Raw genomic sequence first — 24269 nt, forward strand, 5'->3', positions numbered from 1 at the left:
GTAATCAAAATCAAATGAGATGACTTGTTTGTTTTCTACTTAGATAATTCAGACTTTGTCATTGGGGGAATGTGTTATGACATAAAATACAGATTGACATCTTGGCATGAATTTGTTTGAACAAAAATGGCAATTGCACACTGATACTAAGTATTGAGAAAACATGGCATAAACCACAAATATTGGTAATAACTTACTTTCCTCTCCCCTTTGTGTCTATGTAGTGTTAACAGTATAGACTACATGTGGTAGTATATTTCAGATGTAAGCTTTTAGGGTGTATTTTTATTATAATCCAGAGTGTTCTGACATTCCTTTGACCATGTTTATTAAGCTACTACCAATAGTGGTACATGAATTTTCATTGGCTAGTAATGTATGATGGCTGGTTAGGGAAGTGTTCAGGTAAGTCTTACATATTGTATTGTATTTAAAGTGTCTTGTGGTTTTGGATTGGGGTTGGGTTTTTTTTATTGTTGTTGGTAAGGTACCTCTATGGTTTGTTTCTATAACTTTTCAAGTTAGATACGTGGTGCTTGTACCGGAAACCATTACTAGGGATTTTATTAAAATCTGCAAAGTGAAGAAGTAAATTGCTTGTAACATTTTACAGGGTCTGAAAATACTTGTGTGTGACTACACACCTTTTAAAATCATATTTTTCTTTAGTATTTATGATTGGTAGGAATATTAATTGCTGTAATGAAGTAAGAGCTAATATTTACATTTCTCCTTTATTGCAGGGTGTTATGTTACATAGTTATATTTCCTGAATAACAAATGAACATGTTAATTATCCATCCTTCTATTTCTGAACAGTATAAAAATAAGTGAAAGGGCTTTTAAAAATATTTGGAGTACTTTCTAAATTTATGTCATATATTGTCGTGTTCACAGTAAAGGTTAATATTCAGGTTGTCTGTTTCATTTTTAAATGACGTAACACTTCTGGGAAATCAGATAACTTCAATTTCAGCTCCTTCTACTTTAACTTTCTCAGGATTTTGCCTTCTGTCTAGCTTAATCTCTTGTAAAATGTAAAATGTGACAGACCTGAGGATCATGTACAATTCTTTAAAATTATCACTTTTTTAAAAAAAGTTTCAGTGAAATTCAATTGAGAGTGCTTTAGGGCAGCTTAAATTTGAAACATCTACTAGTAGTAACTTGTAAATGCTCCTGTCTGTATCTTCATTGAAGAATTTTAACAAGTTTGGTTTAATTCTAACTAGCACGAGGAAAAATATTTATTTTAAAGCAGTTCAGAATGTTAAATCAAGCTTCTGAACTTGGCAGTTGATTAGTTTCTCTAAGTTTTATTTCCATTATACTGACAGCAAATGTGAGGCATCAAAAAACTAAATTTTATACTTTCAGTAGTGAGGCAGCTACAGTTATGATACTAGATCACAAATTGTTTTTGCAGTTGCATTGCATTTTATGTCTGTCCTATTCCCCAGCTCATAACTTTGGACTACCAAGGTCTGGTGGGTCACATTTGCCCTTCATTAAATCTAAAACATAAGGTGACAACATTTGGCTCTTACGACACATGTGTGTAACTACAGAATCTTCTGATTCTTTTTTCTTTAAAACTCTTAAAATATTGGTTAAGCACCCTTCTTTCTTCTTCTGCCCGCCAAAATCCCAAGTCAGCCTGTATGCTGGACAATTAATGCATGGACTAATTGGTATGGTGACCCTTAGGATTGGCCTGTAGTATTGTTTTTTGCATGGCTCCATTCTTGGTTGGCTATTTTTAATCTCATGAGAATGATTATCAACCGTAATTAATAGCATAAATTCCAGTATCTGTATAACTCCGGTATTAGCAGAATGCTTTATATCTCTATTATAGATCATTATTATCTGTGGTTCTCCAATTAGCTCTCCACTGAGAATAACTGTATACGTAGAAGGAACAAGAAGTTCCTGGGCTGAAATGATAGCAGTCTGGAAGAACAGTGAGAAGCATCATTCTTCTTGTACTTAGGCATTTTTGGTTGGTTTTGGCTACTGTCAGAGGCTGATGCTGAGCTAGAAGTACTTTAGATCAAAATAATGCAATCATTAATATGTTCTGATGCCATAATGGCAAATACATGCCATACTTCTTTCTATGCTAAAGAGATTGCAATAATGTCTTTGATGTAAAGGAAGGAATTTGTGATGTTTCCTTCAAGAACTCTAGCAGTCTAGGTAAAATTGGTCTGTAGAGGACAGCCTGGGAGAGACTTTCAGAAGCAAGATTGGTTTTGATGAAAATGTCATGCTTGAGTGCAACATTGCAACTTTGCAATGCGTTATTCTCCTCTGTGAAGTACAGCTTCTTCATAAAATAGCGTGTAGCCATTTTGCTTATTCCAAGGAGTATTTACAGCTGAGCCAAGACAAACTCAGGATGCATTACAATGAATAATATAATTGATACCAACTGATCAGATTGTTTCAGGAGAATTTGTGGTACTTGTGACAGACCTGACAATGCAGTTTTTATTCTTCAAATAGCAAGACAGAATAGAACTTGAGAGTTGCCTTTGCTCTTGGAAAACTTAAAGCAGAGAATACAGGTCATAAATATGCAAGTATGAAATACTGTCCGAGCTAATAAGGAATTTGGAACAGAAGGCAGTACCTCACAAATTCATTGGACTTTCAAAATTTTCTCATCTAGACCCTTCCTTAGAGGCTCTTTACAGCATGGCTTGGGAGCATCTCTCTCAGCGTGTGGGGAGAGGTTATCTCGTGCCTTAATATGTGGCTATTTCAGGAGGTGCAAGATGGAAGTAATTTTTTGCTCTCTACTGGATCATTCACCAAATAGGAGTGAGAAGTAATTGACCATAATTGTCACTTGGTTTTCCTGCTTCCTATGCAGTCCTTTCCAAGGGCTCTTAAGGATTATAAACATATCTGAAAAACGTGGGGTGGCTTCTGACTTCTTCGTGTGTCGGGATAGATAAACTTGAAGTATCAAATAACACAAATGGAAATGATTATTTTTTATATTTTTATTTAAGAAAGAAATCTCTGTCCTGTCGTGGATCTGAAGAGATTGAAATTCAGACGCTATTAGTTCTCCATCACAATGTTCCTTCAGGTTAAAAATTCCTTGATAGTTCTTAACTTCTGAAGTTGTTTCCGCATAACTGTGGATCTACAGTGCAATAAGATCATGTCTTACCTTGTACCTGTAATATGCTACTCATAGGACATCTTAATCTCCTTCTGTTTTGAGCGTAGCTGAAGCCACCTCCTTTTCCAGTAAATCTCCAGATAAGCAGATAATGTTAAACTAAATTAATGTTTAAGTAAAACACCAACAAAAAAAAAACACCCCCCAAAACACTTAATATTCCCACTTCCTGCATTTTGCTCCCAATAGGTCCCTCCATGCTCTTCAGATACCTTGTGTGAGCCATTATAGTGCATGAATAAATAAAGCCATAAGAGGATTCCACTAGCTTTCATGTATCGGTCCTTGATGAGTGTTGTATTTTGAAAAGGAGAGGATGTGTGGATAGGGATTAAGTTTTAAATCTTAGGAATTTCAATTATAGCTGAAGGTTTTTTTCTGGATGTGAATGATTTAGTGCACAAGTTGTCCGCAAGACTAGTCATCTAAGTGGTAGATACTGTAATACAGTACAGGCATCCCAAGTCATGTCTTTTTTGATACCTCATTCTTTGTATTTACCTCAGTGTGTGTAGTTGTTTGTATCCTGAGGGAGTGCTATTGTTACCAAATCAAATGCTCCTGTGTGTATATTCTCGGATTCCATAGCTGCACAGGATGGTGGTGGCTTTCTGCTGTATGACTGGACACAAAATGGAAAGTCCTCGTTTATCAGGGCATCTGAATTTGTTGTGACTGATTGGAGATTTCCATTATCAAGAAAAAAGTAACATTAAAACATTAAAAGACTGAAAGACTGACTATAGTTACTAATTATTGCTTTCTAATTCCTCTGTTTGCTGTAGGCGAGTAGTTGATTGAGATAGGGAAATACGTGTCTCTTTACTATGCTGTAAAGATTCTGTTGACTGTAAGGCCAAGGAAGAGCTTCCTTCCTGATGTCTTTTTTTTTTTGTGTGGTTTGTTTGATTTTGGGGGATGGGTGTGGGTTGGGTTGGGGGGGGGTGGTGGTTTTTTTGTGTTTGTTTAGGTCAGGTGTAGTTTCTTCAGTCTGGTTTGCTGGTGGTTTACAAGGCAGAACGAATAGATTGCTTGCCTGTGTTCCCATACAGACAAACCAGGGGAAGGCAAAAAGGGATTTTATTTGGTTAGATTGAACAAGTATTATAAAGCGGACATTTCCAGTTCCGATTGCTCCTCTGATCTTTTTATCAATTTATTGTCGTGTATGGTTTGCGTGTTTTTTACGTTGCTCTAAGTTTAAGGACATTTTGTGGTAAAGGTTTATTAGGGTACGGAAAGTGTTTTGTCTCTCATCACCTAGAAAGAGATTTTGTTTGGTTACTGGTGGGTGGTTTCAGGTAGGGGAACAATTCCTCTTGTTTTTGGTAGACCCTACTATTCTAAGCATCTGTTCTGCGGCTGTTTGCTGACAGAGGACTAGGATCAAGGAGTCAGCTGATCGCTCTTTGTCCTGAAAAGTCCACCAAAGTTTAGGGAGGAGGAGCTAGTGAAGCTGTATGGTTCCATAGTCTCTCTTCTCACAGCTTTCTTTATCTTTTGGCATTTACAGTAAAACATTAGGACTCAATGGGGCAGTGCATCCATGCCTTCTGTTTTCAGAGGCTTTTGAGATGTCGTGCTTTAGTACATTGATATACAGTGTCACACTTTTACTAGTTTTACATTATACCTCTGGCCCATTTTGTATCTCACATTTATCCTTTGTAATCAGCAAATTGCTTTTCTAAGTCCTTGACTATGTTTTTTGGAGGTGTTTTTTTTTTTTTTTTTAAATATACTACTGGTTACCTTTTGTCCTTAGAGGTTGCAAGGATCTCTTTTTAAAGATGTGTTGGTTGTTCTCTTAGCCTTGCAGCAAGGATGTCAAGATTCATTGGAAACGTGGATGGGTGAAAAGAATTTTAAAAAAAAATCAGCTTATTTATAACTAGATTTCTAGGAAGGTGTACATGGTGTCTTCTAAAAGAACCAAGCTGTTCAAGTCTGTTTTAAAAAAAATTAAGGCTTTAAAGCTATACTTAAGATAGAAAATGTGCCTTGTTTTTTCGTAACTTCTGTAAATTCTGTACCTTGCATTTTAGCAGATTCCTTTAACTGCTGAGAACAAAATCAATGTTGCAACAGCCATTTTAACAAAAATGATTTACCGAACTTTTTTCCTTTTTTTGAAGAATTAGAACCACTGTATTCAGTCCTGGTTTTCTTGTATTGTCTCTTCTTCGCAACTGTAATAGAAATCAGTGTGGTGCGAATGCACATTGCACCCAAATAATCAAGGTCTAATCTGGGCCATAACAACATGTGCTAAAATCAGCCATTGCTATTTCAAATGTTTGGCTTTAATTTCTCTTGTGGCCCCAAATGACCACAAGTGCATGAGGGAACATGAGTTAGCCAGGTGGATGAATATATTACATGATGAGGATTAAAAAGATAAAGGGACTTTGCTAGAAAATGCCATGTTTTTTTTCTCCTTCTCCTATCCACTTTTGATTCAGGGAGGTGCATAACTGCGCAAGTTGGGCTGAAAACTATTGAGTTTTAATGCAGAACTCCAGAATTCCACTCTGTTCCCTGAAATAAAAGATGTTTTATTTTAATGGAGCTTTTATATAATATGCTGCGTAGTGCTAAATAACTTAAATCTCAGTAAAAATATTACATTATTCAGTATACTCTGAAGTAGGAAGATTGGAAACAAAATGCTTTGTTATGAAATGTATTTCTTGGATAGTATTAAAAAAAAAAAGTAATTCAGGTCATGTATCTGGTATAACAACTTTCTATCGCTTGGTCTGAATTTGGCGTAATTTGCACTTAGGCCATAAATTTACATTAATATAAGGGAAAAGCAAATGTCTTCACGTCTGTAACTCAGAACAGTAAATTTCATCATCTGAGCCTTTCTATTTATTTTGATTGGATAGAATCAAATTTAGTTTGAGTGAATAGTGGTAATTCAGTACGGGATATAGATTTGGTCTAAGAATATTTACTACTGTGTATGGTATGTTATGATCTGATTTTTATTTTCAGTCCTGACAGACATAAGGTACTAAGAGTTATTAGCTATGGGAGATTTTAATCTCTCAACAGTGTTGCTGAAAATCATAGAATAATTTGTTGGAAGGGACCTTTAAAGGTCACCTAGTCCAACCCACCTGCAATGAGCAGGAGCATCTTCAACTAGATCGGGTTGCTCAGAGCCTTGTCCAGCCTGACCTTGAATGTTTCCAGGGATGGAGCATCTGCTACCCTGCTGTGGTAGATGTTCCAGTATTTCACCACCCTCATTGTAAAAAATGTTGTCTTTATATCTAGTATAAATCTTCCTTCTTTTAGTTTAAAACCATTACCTTTTGTCCTATCGCAACAGGCCCTACCTATCCATATCTTGCGATACTAAGGCCCACAGTTTGGGATTCTGGCCTACAGTTGAGAAACATACTTTAACAATTACATGGTGAATAGATAGTGTGTAAGGCAGAGGATAGGGTTAGTTTCCAGTTACTCTTAGTTTGCTGATTTTGGCCATCTAACTAAAGTCAGTTTTCTAAGCTCCCTTTATAAGTACTTAAGGGGAAGAGATGTATTTCGCCTTATGATGGAGGCTTAGGACAAGTGGGATGTAGTCTTTTAAGAGTCTGCTCTCTGCATAATATAAATTGTATTCATAGCTCTAAATTAGTTTCTTGCAGTCACTAGAAGAGTTTGAGGTTTCCAGGTAACTTCTTCTGAGTTACCTATAATTAACATTAAGCAGTTGTAATTTTTTGTATTTTAGCCTAATAGTCTATAGGTTAAGAGTTTGAATTGGATGGTCACAGTATATAAATGCAAATTTTGTATATATTCCTTCACATAGTAACTAAATTACTGTCTCCCAAGTATATTTAAAACTCATTAAAGACTTAAAAAAAATATTTATATGTAATGTTGTGTTTAAAATCATGACAAATGCATATTGAATTTTGGATTTCCTATTTCTTTGTGCATACTTGCACATGTAGAAGTATTCAAGAATTTTGTGTGTTTCCTGTCATTCTCAGTCAGGTTACTCATCTGAGGAAGAACGTTCACTAAGAACCTGAAGCTCATTCTAGTTGTGTTCAAGTGATAAGTGCACATTTGACAGTTGTAATCTATTCTTTGCTTGCAGACAACACGACAAGCAATAAAACCTTTATCTTCAGGGAAGAGGCATTAAAGTATCATTGCGCAAAAGGATTAAGACCAGTCTTTGAAAATCAAGGCTTCCTGTCTGTGTATTCAGCGTTGTACTCCTTTCCACTCTGGGGCAAAAGAAACTATTACAATAGAAAAATTTGCAGACTACCTTGCATGCCAGAGAGGGAGTTACAGATGCATATAGGCAGATCAATAGATAAATGCAAACTTAAGCTTGAACATGTATTAGCTGAATCAAAAATAGCATGTTTTCCTAAAATATGGGGAGATATATATTATACATATTTTTAAACCCAAGATAAGATTATGTCTTTCCTTTTCTTTTTTTTAAGCTGCCAGCTAATAAAGATGCCTTCCGAAAGACATGGAACCCTAAGTATACGCTACGCAGTCATTTTGATGGAGTGCGGGCATTAGCTTTTCATCCTGTAGAGCCTGTGCTGGTTACAGCCTCTGAGGACCATACTCTGAAACTTTGGAATTTGCAGAAAACGGTTCCTGCCAAAAAGCAAGTATATGGGTTTTTATAGAACATCAATTGTGTTTTAAATGCCTTTGAAATTGATTAAACTCTTAAATGTTGTCAGAGTTTTTTCAGTAGATACCATGGAGTGTAACAACCCTTCCTTTCTCTTTCAGGAGTGCCTCTTTAGATGTAGAACCCATCTACACATTTAGGGCCCACATGTAAGTGTTTGACATAATTAATGCTTGATAAATTTATTGTCGTTATCACATGGGTTCGTAAGACACCTCAGTTTTAAAGCTGTAAATGTATTCTATTTTTACATTGTATAGACAAGGCCTGTCATACTTGGTACAAACAAGTAAATACCGAGTCCCTGTCATGAATTGCATAGTCCATGAAAAAATAATGACAAATGTGGTTAGTTGCAATGGAAAGAAGATGATAATGAAATCACCTGAGTGATGCCCGTGTCTTGGACAGTGGATTTTATATATAATATGTGAAGAAGATAAATAAGGTAGAATTTATTAGTCTTGTCTATTATCTTCAGATACAGGTCTGAGAAATTAAAAGTACAGATGCAATCATCAGGAAAAAACAACCCCCAACCATTTCAATGTGTGAAAAATCAGGAGCTCAAGCAAGTGACTAGAGGGTTCTGGTTTGGTTTTTTTTTTAGGGGCTTGAACAAGAATAAGAGATAGAACTTCATTGCCATGCCATATCTACTAATTTGGCCTATCCTGGCAACAAAATTTTATCTCTTATTGCAACGTCAACTCAGGATTCTTCTTTTCCCATCTTAAGTTTGCTGCTTTCTGTGCAGATGGTGGTTCATTATGCACCATAATAAATATTCTTATTTCTGATTGGGGTCCAGCCCAAAATCTTCGGAAAGCAGATTGCACAAACTAGTCTGAAACAAGAAAAGGTCTTCGTGGCAGACGGTGACAGTGAGCTAACATGAATTAAACAATGTTAGTAAAACATGCAAGTTGAGCTGACTTGTAAAAAACTCCTAGCGATTTTTCAGCTCGCATTAACTGCTTTATTACTGCCTGAGTTCCAGTTGATAAATTTGAATTCTGCTTCCTTCCAATAAGAAGGCTAGACAAAAATGTGCAGTTCTTAGCTAGTCGCAGTAGTTTGAGTGCATTTTGCTTATATAAAGACCCGTTCTCCAAACCAGGTAGCAGGTAAGCTTCACAAAAGGTCTTTGATAAGCATTGAAGTGGATAATACTTCCTGTGCTGGCCTTGACCAAAAAAAAAAAAAAAAAAAAGAAATTAGTAGTTTGTATTAGGGAATCTGCACATACTATTGTCACTGTCCTCCTTCCCGTAAGCCACTGGATAGAATAGTAGTGTCTTATTTTTGTGCTTATTAGCTAAAGTGTAAAATATGCTTCCTTAGGGCTGGGTGACTTATTCGTCCTCGTGTAAATACAAGTGCTCTTTTGAGTAATAGAGGGTCACTGACCAGTTGAATTTTCCTTCATATCTCTTTGTCTAAATTTTGGCTTTGGTTACTGAATGCCAACAGGGAAGGTTTGGGAGAGTTTGATCCCCACCCTCTGACTTCTCATAAGACTGGTACCAAAGTAATTTTACTATTTTTTCTCTCAGGCAGGCTTTGATCAAACGTTCCCTTTCAGGCCAGCTTCATTCTTCACTTTTCCAAATATGTAGGTGAATTCAACCAATAATCTTCCTTTTCACCATCTTCAAATATGTAATTCTAGTTTGCTCATCTGCACGTAAACAACTGGTAAATGCCTTATATCCTGGGTATGGCCTGTCAGATGAGCCAGGCATCTAATTTGGGGATATGGTTTTATAATACAGTTAAACCTGACTTACTAGAGTGTCTAAAGGAGTAGACGTCCTGCTTCCTGTGGGTTACAGCTTGTGCTTGTCTGATATCACAGCAAATAGGTTGAAGAAGTTAAAACAGTAGAAGCCTAACTTTGGCCAAAAAATACTCTTTCTAGGATCATTTTTCTGAAACAGTTTACTGGGGCATAGATTACTGTTGGTTCCTAAAATAGGATGAGAAGATAGTTTGGTGCAGAGAGGAGCTGCAACTACATCTTTCAGCACAGCTAGCTGTTAGATTGGCATAGATGCATTGTAAAAACTCACTGTTTGTAGGTGTAGTTACTGTAGCTTCTGAGAAATAAAGTGGTGTTCTTTGAATTGCTTGAATTTTGATAGTTTTAGCTAATCTGTTATGAATGTTTTAATACAAGTTGGTATCACTTGTTGAGATTTTTAAAAAGGTTTTAACAGAATTGGTTTTGTAGTTTGAATTTTTTAACTGCTTCATACAATCCAATTTTTTTTTTTAAAGTAGATAGCCAAATTTTCACTTCTGTCCCGTAGGCTATATCAGTAAACTTCTTTTTCTCTGTCTCCCAATAGTGGACCTGTATTGTCATTGGCAATTAGTTCCAATGGAGAACAGTGTTTCAGTGGTGGTATTGATGCAACCATCCAGTGGTGGAACATGCCGAGCCCTAACGTGGATCCATATGATACCTATGGTAAGTACCTTTTAAAAGATAAACAGCTCATGACCATTGTCTTCAACATTCATTTTCTGATTGTTGTGAATATCTTTTCTAGAGCTTTTGTGAAATATAACTGCCATTTATCAACTAAATTGTGTGTGATAAACATTAATTATTTATTCTCACTTGCTTTGGTGACATACTTTGTATAGAACTGTAATAAGAAGACTGGCAATTTCAGAGGTTTAAGCAGTAAAGAAAAAGTTAATCGTAACTCTTTTTTTTTTTTTAAGAAGCACGATTACTACTTTGAACCAAAATTCCAAATTTTTGAATGATTATTTATTTCTTCTGATAGGAAATTCTTAGAAAACGAAGATAAGTGTACTCAAATCCTATGTCCCATGTTTCTGATTTGTATCTCAGTTCCCATAACCAATGTCTCTACAATTAAAGAGCTGATAACTGCTTGGAAAATTGCGCATTGCTCTCCTGACATTGATTGTGATCAGCATTTTGTATTTATTGTAATTCTAAGAGTGCAGTTCCATGGTTGACTGAAGCTTGAATGGAACAGTCAAGACTTCTTCCTCTGTCCCTCGTGTCAGTGTCACGAGTGAGCTAATGCGACAGGCTGCCATAATCTGTGGCAGTGAGATAATGAGGGATGGGAAGCAGTGTTGTCTTGCACCGATTTAGGAAGACTGCTACACCCTGTCCCTTAAAACCAATATATAGATCAAATTGTGCCTCTCTGCTAAAAATTTATGCAACATAGTCTAATTACTAAAAATGGTCTGATTTGTTCATGCGGGTAGGATTGTTGGTATAATTTTCATGGGCTTCAGACAGAACTATCTCTACTCAAGTGACAAAGTTATTTTTAAAAGAGAGCACTCGAATGGGATGTTTTTCATCCCTAAAGCTTGTTAGCAGGGTTTTGGGTTGCAAGACCAGCTTGTTTTTAATTTCCTGCAAAACTAAATTTTAGTGATTTATCTGGCTTTATTCCTTTCCATTTATCTCTTTTCTCTTGCTTCTCAAAGCCTGGTAGAGAATAGATTAAAAACCCCTCTGTAAAAGACAACAATAAAGTATCAGGGAGAATAAAATAGGAATGTGTGTCCCCATTCCACAATAGAAATAATCTTGTTTTAATTATTAGAGTGCTTTAAAGTTTTAGGGCATGCCCCTGTGTCAGCGGAGCACGGTGAGTGAAAACAGGATTAGGTGTCAGTGTTTAAGTGGAAAGTGGATTCTCTTAGGCTTTTTTACACCTTGTACAGAGGAAGGGCTGTGACCAAGCATCTTTAAGATGGTGAATTTGAAGGGAAGAAGCAGGTGCCTCAAAGAGGAGGTGGTAATAAGTGTGTCTCATTCTGGAAAAAGGGACATAATTGTTTGTGCAGTTTTTTGATTGATTTGATGGGGTTTTTTGATTGTTATTCTTTTTCTGCTTTTTGCTTTGTTTTTGAGAAATCTGGCAGTGGTTGTGCAAAATGATCTGTGTAATATTGTAGCTATTGCTTAAACAGGAAGGGCTGGGGGGGTTATATGGCCGTTTTATGTGGAATTTAATTTGTATTAAGTACAAGAAATACTTATTTAATGTTTCTTTACTAAAAAGGTTTCATTTCTGAACTTTTGTTTTTTCCAGAGCCAAACGTTCTAGCTGGCACATTAATTGCTCACACAGATGCAGTCTGGGGTCTTGCTTACAGCGGTATAAAGAATCACTTACTGTCTTGTTCAGCAGATGGCACTATTAGATTATGGAACCCACCAGAAAAAATGCCCTGTATTTGCACTTACAATGGAGAGAAAGGTAAGTTTTTCCAGTGGTTCTGAAAATCTGTTATGAGTCAACTGATGATGCGTCCAGGTTCATTAATCTCCATTTAGGTATCAGGACTAAAGGGAAAAGATCTTTTAATAAAGTAAGCCTGGTGCTGTAACATTACTCTACAGAAAGAAGCGAGTTTCTCCTTTAACGTACGAGTATAAAACAAACTAAATGTTTAAACTGTCAAGAATTTTAAAAGTGTTTCATTCTTTGTAAAGATATTTTTCTCTCTTTCTAGAGCACGGAATACCTACATCAGTTGACTTCATAGGTTGTGACCCTGCTCATATGGTGGCATCTTTTAACACTGGCAGCACAGTCATCTATGATTTAGAAACATCCCAGTCAGTGGTAATGCTTTCATCACAAACAGAATCTGGTAAGTAAAGCTCTTTTGTATTAAACATCCATCTTGGGTGAGGTACCTTTATCCAAGTTTTATTATATGGTGAAGTAAATGAAAAAGTTCTGTTCCTCTCCTGCATCGTGCAGTTTGAAAGCTGGTCAGACGCTTAAAGATGCGTGGAACAGACGTGATGGAAAAGATTGTGGATTAGCAGGATTTGAAAGTGATTAGAGATAGCGAAAGCAACAGTTTTTGTTCTCTAAGATAAGGTTTCTCAAGATTCAGTTGTTTGAATTGCATATTAAAACACAGTTTTCATTATATAGCCTTGATGTGGAGGATATCAAAGTAAGTGATTTAAGCAGAATATTAGCTCAGTGTAGAATTCTGCACAGGTTGTGATTAAACGCTCCTGTGGAACTTTTAATCTTAGAAATTCTGTTGCTACAAATAAGGTGCTACAAAAATGTAACTCTCTAAGAATTGTATATATCCAATGAAACTCTATATAGAGGAGCCTTCTTTTCTTGAACCTATGAAAGTGTTCCATAAGGAGAACCTCCAGTGTCTGGTCATTCCTTTCTATGAAATGAGATCTAAAAAAATAATGCAAGGGGAGAATTTGCTTCTGCCCTCCAAGTAGTCTAGTTGACTTAGTGATTATACTTACAGTATTAAGTAGCTTATAATGAAGACTTCAGCACAGGTTACAAAACCATGTAAGAGCTATATTCTAGGTAGCTTGTGGAAAAACTGGCATTGACAATGAGAAAGAGCATCACTAATTGGAGAAGTACCTTTCCTAGTTTGAAGAGAGAACTTAAATGGAATCAACAAAAATTAAGCACAGAAACGAAAGGAGCAAGCCTTTAAAACACTGGCATGTCAAAAAAAGAAAGCGTTTTTCATGGAGTATTCTAAAAGCTTCTAAAGAGATTATAAACCAACTCATTGTTTCTTTAAGTTGAAATAAGACATGAATACATCTGTCAGAATCTAAAAGGTTAGACTGAATTCAGTTATTTGGATTTTATCTTTTTTTTTTTTTCTTCCCCAAGCTATATCTTTTTTGATATGGAGGTATAAGACGTGTGTGCTAAACATATATTATAGATGCCACAGTTAGTTTCTACTTGGCTAGTGCTGCCCTGCAGTACTTGCTTGGTTCTTTGATAGCTTTCTCAAGAATCTTTCATGTGTATAAACCACTTGTACAGCTTTAACCTTACAGTACATTGGCTAGAGTCCACCTGGCTTAGTCCCACCCTGTAAAGCAAGAAGCTATTACTTATGGGTTTCATTTGAGGCTCTTCCTGAAATGTTATTAATGTTACTTATATAATTATAGATGATATAGTGTAATGCTAAAATATTTTCATTTTAACTGTAACCCTTTCTTTAAGGCAAGTGAATATTTTTATTTTGTTTTCAGGTGTACAATCAAATAATCATATTAACAAAGTAGTAAGTCATCCTACACTTCCTGTAACTATTACAGCACATGAAGATAGACACATCAAATTTTTTGACAACAAAACGGGTAAGGATAAAGAGAACCTAATTTGTATGTATGAGTCTGTTTAAAGTAAATCTGGATGGACATAGGAAGAATCCATTTATAGAAAACTTATTGGTGATGCAGTTTTACACAAAAGAGAACTTTTGTTATTTGTGATATTAAACCTCTTCAGTACCTTTTCTATGAAATAGTATTATCCGTTGCAATTGAGACATCAGCAGTCAGAAAATAACTGTCAAAACAGGCACAGAGAGTTGTGAAGGACAAGAAGGTCCTCTTAAGTTAGTGCTTTGCTAATTTATAGAATATGTCTGCCATTGTTCATCATTTCCTGCCATTGTTCATCCTGTGTTCATCACTTCAATGCTTTTAATTCTAAGCATATATCAGTTACATTTTTCAACTCTCAGTAGTAAAGAAGGTTGCTTAGTACCTATTAAGGCAAGAAATAACCCTAGAATCACTGTAGCGATGGAACCCTGTGTTATATTTAAGTTGCTGATTAAGTTTATGAAACAGAAAAGAGGGGGAAAGAAGGGAAAATAGGGGGAAACTGCACAGTCTGTCATGACACAAAGGTTGGAATAATTGTAAGAATGAACACAAACTTCCTGTTTGTCAAACCATGCGTCACTTCCTGCACATTATCCTACCAAAGTTGGAAGAAAAAACCCGTCAGCACAAGCTGATTTTAAGTGTAGATGCAGACTCCCTGTTTTAAGTGTGTTTGGTTTGGGTCAAGTCAGGGATGGTGTTCTTCACTTTTTTTATTATTATTTTTTCATATTTAAAGGCAAAAAGCTAGACATTTTTTCCCCTTCTCACCTGCCATGAATGTATGTTTTTGAACTGTCATCATTAAACGTGTTGCAATGATTGTCCTGAAATTAAAATTTGTTACTTTAAAGAAACAAAGATGTAGAATGAGAAAAATCTTGCATGAACAAATAATTGGGTCAAAGATAGGAAACAGAATGTAGAAGTAAACAGTCATTTTGTGAAACAAAAAATTAACCAGGTCCTGGAGGGATCAGTAATAGTTCAGCGTCTGGGCAGGGGACAGTATGTTGGCAGTTTACTGACATGCATTAATTCAGGGTATTAAAGATGAAGGCTGATGAGGAAAAACTGAAGGTCTTGATAGACTTAAGAGCAGGCAAATTAAATTCCAAGTGGATAAATATGAAATCATGCATGTAAGGTAAAACAAACTTTATAATATAAACTAATAATCACTGGGATGACTGTTCTTACTTAAGGTAAAACCTCGGAGTTAGAAGAAGAGGTTGGATGAAAATGTCAGTTTGTTGCTTAGCAGTCAGAACAGCAAAATGAATCTTGAGAGGAGGGAAAGGAAAAAACCACAAGAAGAATCATTGTTAATACCTTTGTATGAATTCTTGGTGTATCCACATGTGTACTTGGTGTTACTCCAGTCTCCCTCATCTCAAAAGGGATATAGCCAAATTAAAATGGTTCAGAGAATGGTTAAAAGATGATCAGAGATCTTCAGTAGCTGTTAGCTTCTTGAGGAAGAATCTTAGAAACTAAATAAGCTGAGATTCTTCAGGAAGACAGACAACTGGGCAAAGATGATATATTTTCTTCATGTTGGTCATGGTCTTATAGGGATTTATTTGCTTTTTTTTTTCCAATATGTGAACTAAGGTTCAATTGAATAACCCCCAACAGGTAACAGGTTCAAAACAGAAAGAGGTGGTTGTTCTTATGTGCAGTTAAATGTTTTGGAACTCCTTCCAAAAAGCATCATGAGATGCTAAAAAATGTTATGTGTCCAGGAATGGAGGTCACTGAAAAAAAAATGCATTAAGAGTAGTTGAATGCAGAGATAACACCTCTGGTTTGTGACATAACTGAGCAGTTAATTATTAGAAGACGGAGAGTATTCTGGGCAAGTATGGCTTATAGTCGCCTTGTTTTTATTTTCTTCCCTGGTTTATCACCAATAGCCTCCCTCCTAGCAATGACAGAGTTAGATGGACCTTTGGTATGACTCAGTAAGTCTCTTTTTACAAAGCTTCGCCCACATTTTGTCCCACTGGGGGCAGGTATTAGGGCATTTAAGGTACTAAAAATTTATGTTCTCACCCAGTCATTTTAGGACTGGTCTTCATTGTTGTTGCTACCAGTAAAGATGCCAGATGGACAAAAAGAGTGCTTATAATGGGAATGCCTTTTTCAGAGTTGAGTGTCATTTACACATATGCTTATACAAGAGTCTGCAGTTGACGCTTCATAATAGAATTGTATCATTCAGATATTATTGGAATCTAAATCAGTGTGTTATTCTATATTGAATTTAATGAGAATGTTATTTTTAAAAGAAACAATACGTCACAGGAAATTCACTGTTTATTTTGCTTTTAGGTAAAATGATCCATTCTATGGTTGCTCACTTGGATGCTGTCACAAGTCTAGCTGTAGATCCTAATGGAATCTATTTAATGTCTGGAAGTAAGCTTTTTTTCATATTCTGCATGCTCTGTAAAGTTTGTATTTATGATGCACTTCAGTGTCTGACAGGTCTAACTTTTGTCTTTTGTTTTTTCTTTGTTTTCTAAACAGGCCATGATTGTTCCATTAGGTTATGGAATTTGGACAGCAAGACATGTGTGCAAGAAATAACAGCTCATAGGAAAAAGCTGGATGAATCAATTTATGATGTAGCATTTCATCCGTCAAAAGCATATATTGCCAGTGCAGGAGCTGATGCCCTTGCCAAAGTATTTGTGTGACATAGCAGAACAAACCTGCGTCATAACAGCAGGTCTGTTTGGACAAAAAAGAGGGAATGCATCACTGCCATCAATGATAAGGTTACCAATAAGACACTACATCTGATCTGCCTGGGTGGAGGCTCTTATGTGGTATAAGTTGGCGAAAAGTCACCATATCTTGAACAATGTCAGGCTCATTCATTTAACTGTAGTTACTGTATTTGGGGGGGGTGGGGAGAAATACAAAAAAAAGAAAACCAGTATTTGTAGCCTTGACTGGATATGAACTGAGCGTATGTCTGTTCTTTAGGTGTCTTTAAGCAAACGTGGAGTCTGATCTTACAAAAGACTTTTATTTTGGACTCTGTGTGCTGCCTTAGGGTTAGGAATGTGGTGCTCTTGTGGAGGGAAGTGAGCTCCAAGAGTAGCTTTCTTTTCATCTCTTAGTAATCTTCTGTTTATCAGTTGAATGCCACAGATTCCCCTTTTAAACTTTTATTTTGCTTTAAAGAAAAGGAAATTTAACTTAAAATATTTTAGCATTAGTTGCACAAAATGTTTGGATAAAATTCTAGTTTTTATAAGTCTTTTTATATATTTAGCCTGTCACAACAGTGCTCAAGATTGTATTGATAATGTTTTTCTGCATTATAGAACCCTAAAACACAGAGATCTCACTGACCCGCTGCCGTGTAACCACACTCTTCCCTTCTTTTGCCTAATACAGCTCAGCTAAGTCCTTGCATAAGGATGCTAATTCATCATCATCGCATAACTGTCTTCATAAATAAAGGACTGTAAAATGTGTTCAAATGAAACACAGAGGGGTTAACACCCCCGAATGAACTCTTTAAAAAAAAAAAAATTAATCTTGGCATCCTATCACTATGTGATATTTTGTACATCTTACTGTATTTACGAGTTTATTTATCAAGGATTACCCATCTTGCTAATGGCCTATTGTTATTTATTTCACTTTTTGTTGGTCTTTATATCCTTTTATGTAGTGTGTTAAAGGGCCCTGTATATCTGTTACGGCACTCTTTGAACAGTCTAAAATAGATGAGAAAATGGGATGTTTGATAATTCTAAAGTTGCAAACCAAGAATTTTTTTCCTCTGGTTAAGTACCTGGAGTGGAGTTGATTCCAAAAAACAATTTGTTTCAGAACTTTTGGAGTGAAAAATATTTTTATTTGCGTTTCAAATAGAATACAAAAGTAGTTGATTCAAGATTCATAAATCTGCTGTGTTTTGACTAGTTACTCCCTGCTTTTATTTTATTTTCAGATGTGCTTCAGTTTATGGTGTAACTAAAGATTTTGTTTGTGTAATGCATGATTAATACAATAAAGTATTTTTTCTAGTCTTCCACAAAACTTTTCTGATCAGTTTGCGAGTTTTGATGAGTTTTGTAAGGTTTCTGTTTTACAAACAATGAATCAGCAAATTTTTAAGATTGTATCACATAGCAAAAGTACAGCTGTTGAAAAATACTGTATATAAAATGCATATAATAAATATTAAATGGTGTACCTGTATGTTACTGTTGGCTACATTATTTTGTGTTGCAGAGTTTGACAGTGTCATTCTACAAATTACTAAATTAGGTCTAAATTTTAGCAAAATGACCATTTGTTTATTATGCTTATGAGCTGCTTTGCTTTTGGAAAATTGTAATAGTTGTCTGGATGTCAACCGACTGTTCAGTTTCAAGCAGGAGTACCCACATATAAGAACATGTTTCCACAATATTTTTGAAAATTTTTACAAGAACAAATTGGAAATTGCTAATGTATTCTTAGAGCCTTTATAAGGCGATAATCACACTGGTTTTTTGCTATCTCTGTATATGAAGTGGTTCTCGAGTGATTTAGGAGCCAGAAAGAGAGTCTGTTTTTATTTCAAATTGCCTCTGAATCATTGTGTTGAATTTAAAAAAAAAAAAAAAATTAATTTCTAAATGCTTAAAATCTGCTAATAGGTCAAATTTTACCTAGTAACCTTTGTCCATTTTTTTACAAGTCCTCCAATAAAGAACAATGGGCAACTGGGCAGCCTTTTTGCAAAAGGCTAAGCTGCAGGTCAACATTTAATTACACTGTGAGGAGTCACTTTCCTGAAAGTGTATCAGCAGAAGCAGAATACCACAATATGAATCTTAGGTTTTTCATGTAAAAATAGTATGTTTGGGTATATAAATTACCTTAAGCTGGAACATGTTCCTATAAGTGGTTGTAACTGTATTGTTCCATGTAAGCTTGCAGTTTTGCAGTGAGAATGTATCTCATGCCATCTCATGTCAAGCGAATTAGATTTTAAAAAAAAAAAAAAAAAAGGAAAGGAAAAAAAGGTGCTTATGGTAGGCAGAATAGTGCAGTTATATTCTGAAATTAATTTTGTTTTATTAATAATGTTACGTTGTTTGAAATGTTGAAGTAAGTTATAATTGTATAGAAATTGGAGAATTTTGTCCTTTATCATGAAGATTAAGGTGAGGCCTTTCAGTAACTGCTTGTAGGACACTAAGACTTTACTTTTGAAAGTAACATTCAGCTGATTTGCACTTTTTGTTCCTTCCAGTCTAAAGCATTCAACTAATCAACAGACAAGAGAGTATTTGAATTTTATTGGAAGTAATTTCATAATCGCCTTTTCTGAAGCCAAACATTGTTTCTGGCAGCTTTTCCAGACTGCTGCATTTTAATGCTTAAATGAAATGTGATTGTTTAATAAACATTGCCATGCATAACATTTACTTTTTTTTTTTTGAACTGTATTAAAATTGAAACGGTAAAACCAAAAATACTTGCTTATTTTCCTTAATTGAAATCTTAAGGGTCATCTTAGTTCACTGATGCATAGTGGATCAAATGCTGTAGTGAGGCTTCATTTATTGACTATTGACAATAATCTGTAATACAGTCTTAGTTTGTTTATTGTGGGGTATAGCATGCTAAAACTTCTATTTGTTTTTTGTTTTTTAGAACAGAAGAGCTGTAGTACTGGTGATGGGGAAGGAATGGTAGTGCTGAAATAAATGTTTTCATTTAGCAAAACCACCTCAACTTATGAAAGTACTGATTTACTTCTCTTTTGTAAGTAAGACCCAAAGGAATTGCACTCAGAACCGGAATGCAAAGATGTAAATGTGTTTAATAATACATTTAGCGTTCACGATATGATTGATGTAACAGACTTACTCCCCTTCTTAGTTTTACTGTAGTAACTGTTTTAAGCATTTAGTAATTGTTTTAAGCAGATGAGTGGTGACTGTAGTCTAGCATCTTGTCTACGTAAATATCAACTCCATCTGAAAAAGGGTGTAACAAGCCCTGATCAAGAACCTTCCCTAATTTAGAAATGCCGTATTTGCCAGGAGATAACTGGTAGATTTTCCTAGTGGAAAAACTCTGTGGGCTTGAGGATATGTTATTGGAGGTTGTGCATTTCTCCTATTCTGTATTAATTGATTTATTTTAAATCTGATAGCAGTCTCTGTGGCATACTCTTACGTGCTTCTCCAGCACTTCCCATGTCAAATCAGTGGAAAGCTTCTTGGTAACACAGTGCTGGTCAGTAGCCAGAGGTTTCCCCTGGATTGCCTTACCTGAAGTTTTTCTTTGTTACTTAGAAATACCATTGCATCTTAATGACAGTGAATGTTTTAAAATGCTTTTCAATACCACTTCTTTACTAGGGTAGTTGTTAGCAAAACTAGAGGTGTATTTTAGCTTCCTAAATTAGTGCTTTGACTCTTTTTTCCTTGGATAACCCAGGTGACTGATTCTGCCAGTCTTAATAAATGTAGTTTTCTGTTAAGATGATTTAGCTAACAGTTGCTGTGCAGAAGAAATTCTTAGAGGCTGGAAATATTTTCCCCAGTCTGAGTGATCTAATACCTGACAGTTTCCAGGGTGCATATGCATTACATTCTGTCAGAAACTTTGTTTTTTTGGCAGCTATTTGGGCATACAGAAGCAACTGATCGTGGTCACTTTCTCTTAATTGTGTATGTTTGTCAAGTCTCTGTTCGGATTTGAGCAAATCAGACCATTGGGGAGTAAAGCCCTTGTTGATGTATTCGCTACCAGCATGCTGAGCCAGACGGTTCTGTTTTCTTTCTGAACTGGTTCCTAGTCCTCACCAGAATTAGTAGTTCAACAGGACAAAGTTGTGTACCTCACTTTGTTTAGAATATTTAGATGGGAGAAAACTGTTGTCTCCCCATCTTCCTTTTCTGAGCAAGTAGTATAGTATTAAAATACCCAAGAGTTAAGTGTCAAAGAATTCCAGAAATTCCATAACTGTGAATTTGGTTTTTACTTAAAAAGACTATTTTCATCGTATAGTCTGCTTGATTTGAAACTTAACAAAAATTTAAAAGTAGTGCTAAGTTAGCAAGTCATTCTTGATTTTCCATCTAGTTCAAGTTATTTTCCTAAACCTTGACAGTCTTTTGACTTGTTGTCTCTAACTTGTGTTCTTTGGCAGAGAATTGTTTATCATATTTGTAATCTGATCACATACACCAGGGCAAAAAAATAGTCCTTATCCCTTTGCTTACATTCTGCCATACTCTGATTGCTCTTAAGTAGTAAAGGCCGTATCTGACCTCAGCGAAGGTTGGAAAAGTTTAGTTAGCATTTGCTACCAAAAACAGCTATGCAGGATTCTCATGCCAGTGTCTTAAGGAGCTGGTCCAGTGTGAAGTTCAGCTGTGGGTTCTGTTATACCCTGAGACTGAGGGTATATTCAAACTGGCAGTGCCTGGCGCCTGGGAGAGTGCCCTCAGCATGAGGTTTGGCTTCTTGGCAGCCAGGGAAAGGATGCTACTGGCTTCTTTTGGCCCCAGCAGTGTTGTTTCCCTTCGTTATCCTGGGATGGCTAGAGTTCAGCTGACCCTGTTGGCGTTTGCAGACTGCTTTCGTGGTGGGACATAAAATAGTAAGGACACAGCATTCATTTGTCTGTAGACACAGATGAACGTGAATAAATTTTAGAGTAGTAAAGCAATAAATGCCCTTCAGGTAATGAAAGTGCCTTAAGATCAAGGATACTTCACTAACCAAACTTGATTGCTTGAAAGGAAAGGAAATTTTGATCCTAATGAGATTAAATTTAAGTGGGCAGTGTGCTTCAAAACAGAGATTAAGCCCTTGGATTTTATCATAGACTGCAAATTTTCAGGACCTGTTCTTCCTTCAGCTGAAGCCAGAGGCAAAATTGCTGTTGAAGCCAAAGTGGGCAAAAGAACGTGTGCTCCAGTTGATAGATGTGTATAACTGGAACATTACTCATACTTGAATTACAAACTGTTCAGTGGAAGTTTCCATATATTTGGTGTCTGTATTTGGACGACAGTTGATCACAAGCTATTCAAACACATTCTGCTTCAGCTTCTCAAGAAAACCCTTTATGTTTACTGTCCCAGGACCAAACCAAAGCAGTCAATAAGATTTTTTTTTTTTGATTGATTTGATTAGGCTGGGGTTCTAAGCCTCCAGTTTCCAGGCAGTTTGTTAAAGACACAAGTTGATCTTCTTTGACAGTGTGCTCAGGCCTTGCGTGCAACAGAGACATTTTCTGATTTTTGTGGCTTTGATGCTTTTTGGAGCTGACTTACCCTTCAGCCTCGTGAAATGAAGGAAAGTGCCGAGAAAACTAGAATCTCTGCATTTAAAAGCAGTGACTTTGGTGGAGTTTTGTGGTGATATTGAGAGTTGCCCTAAATCAACTCTTAAAATTCTTAAAATCTGGGCATAAAAAGTTGTCACCACTTTTCTTCTTCGGAACAGGGGAAAAGAAAATACAATACTTGTATGGTGCCATACTTCGCAGAAGATCTATGTGACAACATTAATATGAATTGCAAATAGAAGTAATGAGAGGAACAGCTGTTGACAACACTATTCTACTTCATATGTGCCAAACCCCTCCTGTTCTTCCTCCTCTCTTGCTGCCTCAAAATTACTTCTTAAGTTGCAGAGACATACAGACAGTGGCTTTTGATGCAGATGTGTTTTGGCTGGTTATTACATAGCTCTTCTTTATGGGCATCGATTTTTTGAAAGGCAAAGTAAATAGTTTTAAAGTGATTATTTTCTCTTCAGAATATTAAGATGGTCCTGCTTTTGTATTTGTCTTGTTCCTTCTTGGTTCACTATTAATAGTTTCACAGGTCTGGTATGAAGACCTCTCTGCAGTTTACTGACCTTCAGTCCTGGACTGTATACCTGCTTTTCCTGTCTCATCCTGGAGAGAAGTGTTTGTAACGTTTTTTTCACGGACTGAGAAGAGGATACTGCCAGTGTAAGAGGAAGCTGTTGTGCTTCCTTCAGTTATAAAATATCCTATAAGTAAAGAATTCACCCAGGAAGTGCAAGAGACAGATTTGGTGTTTTCTTTGGTCTTCTGGCAGTGAACAATTCCAGGGCTCAGGCATACATCCTTACCAATGCATGGCTGTAGGATGCAGCCCATACTAGAACTTATCATGGTACAGAAAGTAATTTGGATTACTTTAGGGCAGAAAATTAATAGAATCTTGCAAATTTAGATTGCTGTGGGAGCTCCACTAGAAAGGATGAATTTTTGACTGTGTTAACAGTCCATTTAATGTAAAATTCAGAAACAGCTCTGGGAGTTGCTCTAAGTACCTAAACCACTAAGCTTAGAATCTTCTACTCTTTTCTGAGTGAAGGAATCTTTTTTTTTGTTTGTTGGTTTGTTTGTGCAGTGGTATGTTGTCAGCAGTGGGTTTGCAAATCTGAGGCCCTCTGAGCCATGTGAGTACTCTTCAGTGAAACAGGGCATAGAGAATCACAGAATGGGGGGAGTTGGAAGGGACCTTTTAAAGGTCATTTATTCCAGCCCTGCCCCCCCCGCCCCCCCCCCCCCCCCCCGGCCATGGTTTTCATCAGTCTCACCGGGGAACAGAACCGATCCCCTGCAGGCTGTATTCTTGGCTGTGATAGCCCTAATACCTACAGCAATGTTCCCAAACAGGGTTTGCAGGAATGATGGTAGCTGCAGCTCTGTTCACACTCTTTGTACTGCTTGGTGTCCAGCAGCATAAAACAACCTTCGTACTGTGGCTTTACCTACCTTCTTACCCAAAACAGAACTCCCAGTCATGTCTGCTACCCTCTACTGTGCTGTTCTTCCTCCAAACTTACCTTCTACTTACAGCACAGTCCCCATCCTTCCCACCCTGGCTCAGTATCTCACCAGCCCTTAATCCTTTTATCTGTATCCCACCAATGCTTTTTCCAGATCAAAATTGTGCTCACACATGCTTGCTTCCACATAAATTTTGTATATTTAAAAAAGTATTTTCTGTACCCACCACTTCCTACCTCTGTATAATCGGGATGTCTGAAGTGTGCAAGTGATGCATCATCGCCATTCCTGGGAACCGGAAATATTTGGACATTTAGCTCTGCAGGTTTTCAGTGTCCCAGAGATCCAGGCGTGCTTTTTCCTTGATGAATGAATG

The 24269-nt window shown here is 36.4% G+C and overlaps 1 protein-coding gene across 5 annotated transcripts in view; it reads left to right on the top strand.

Moving 5' to 3' along the window:
* The window catches only part of STRN3 (striatin 3), a 68283-nt gene extending 48760 nt beyond the window's left edge, over window positions 1-19523 (top strand). For all 5 annotated transcript variants that reach the window (XM_054197933.1, XM_054197932.1, XM_054197935.1 and 2 more), the window contains 8 exons: window positions 7681-7856; window positions 7988-8035; window positions 10238-10359; window positions 11984-12151; window positions 12408-12548; window positions 13948-14055; window positions 16423-16509; window positions 16621-19523. In XM_054197933.1, the coding sequence (XP_054053908.1) occupies window positions 7681-7856; window positions 7988-8035; window positions 10238-10359; window positions 11984-12151; window positions 12408-12548; window positions 13948-14055; window positions 16423-16509; window positions 16621-16790 (1020 nt within the window). In that variant the 3' untranslated portion in view covers window positions 16791-19523. The remainder of the gene's footprint in view (window positions 1-7680; window positions 7857-7987; window positions 8036-10237; window positions 10360-11983; window positions 12152-12407; window positions 12549-13947; window positions 14056-16422; window positions 16510-16620) is intronic.
* Window positions 19524-24269: the final 4746 nt, after the last annotated feature.

Source organism: Rissa tridactyla, chromosome 4 (genome assembly GCF_028500815.1).
Source record: "Rissa tridactyla isolate bRisTri1 chromosome 4, bRisTri1.patW.cur.20221130, whole genome shotgun sequence".
Lineage (NCBI taxonomy): Eukaryota > Metazoa > Chordata > Aves > Charadriiformes > Laridae > Rissa > Rissa tridactyla.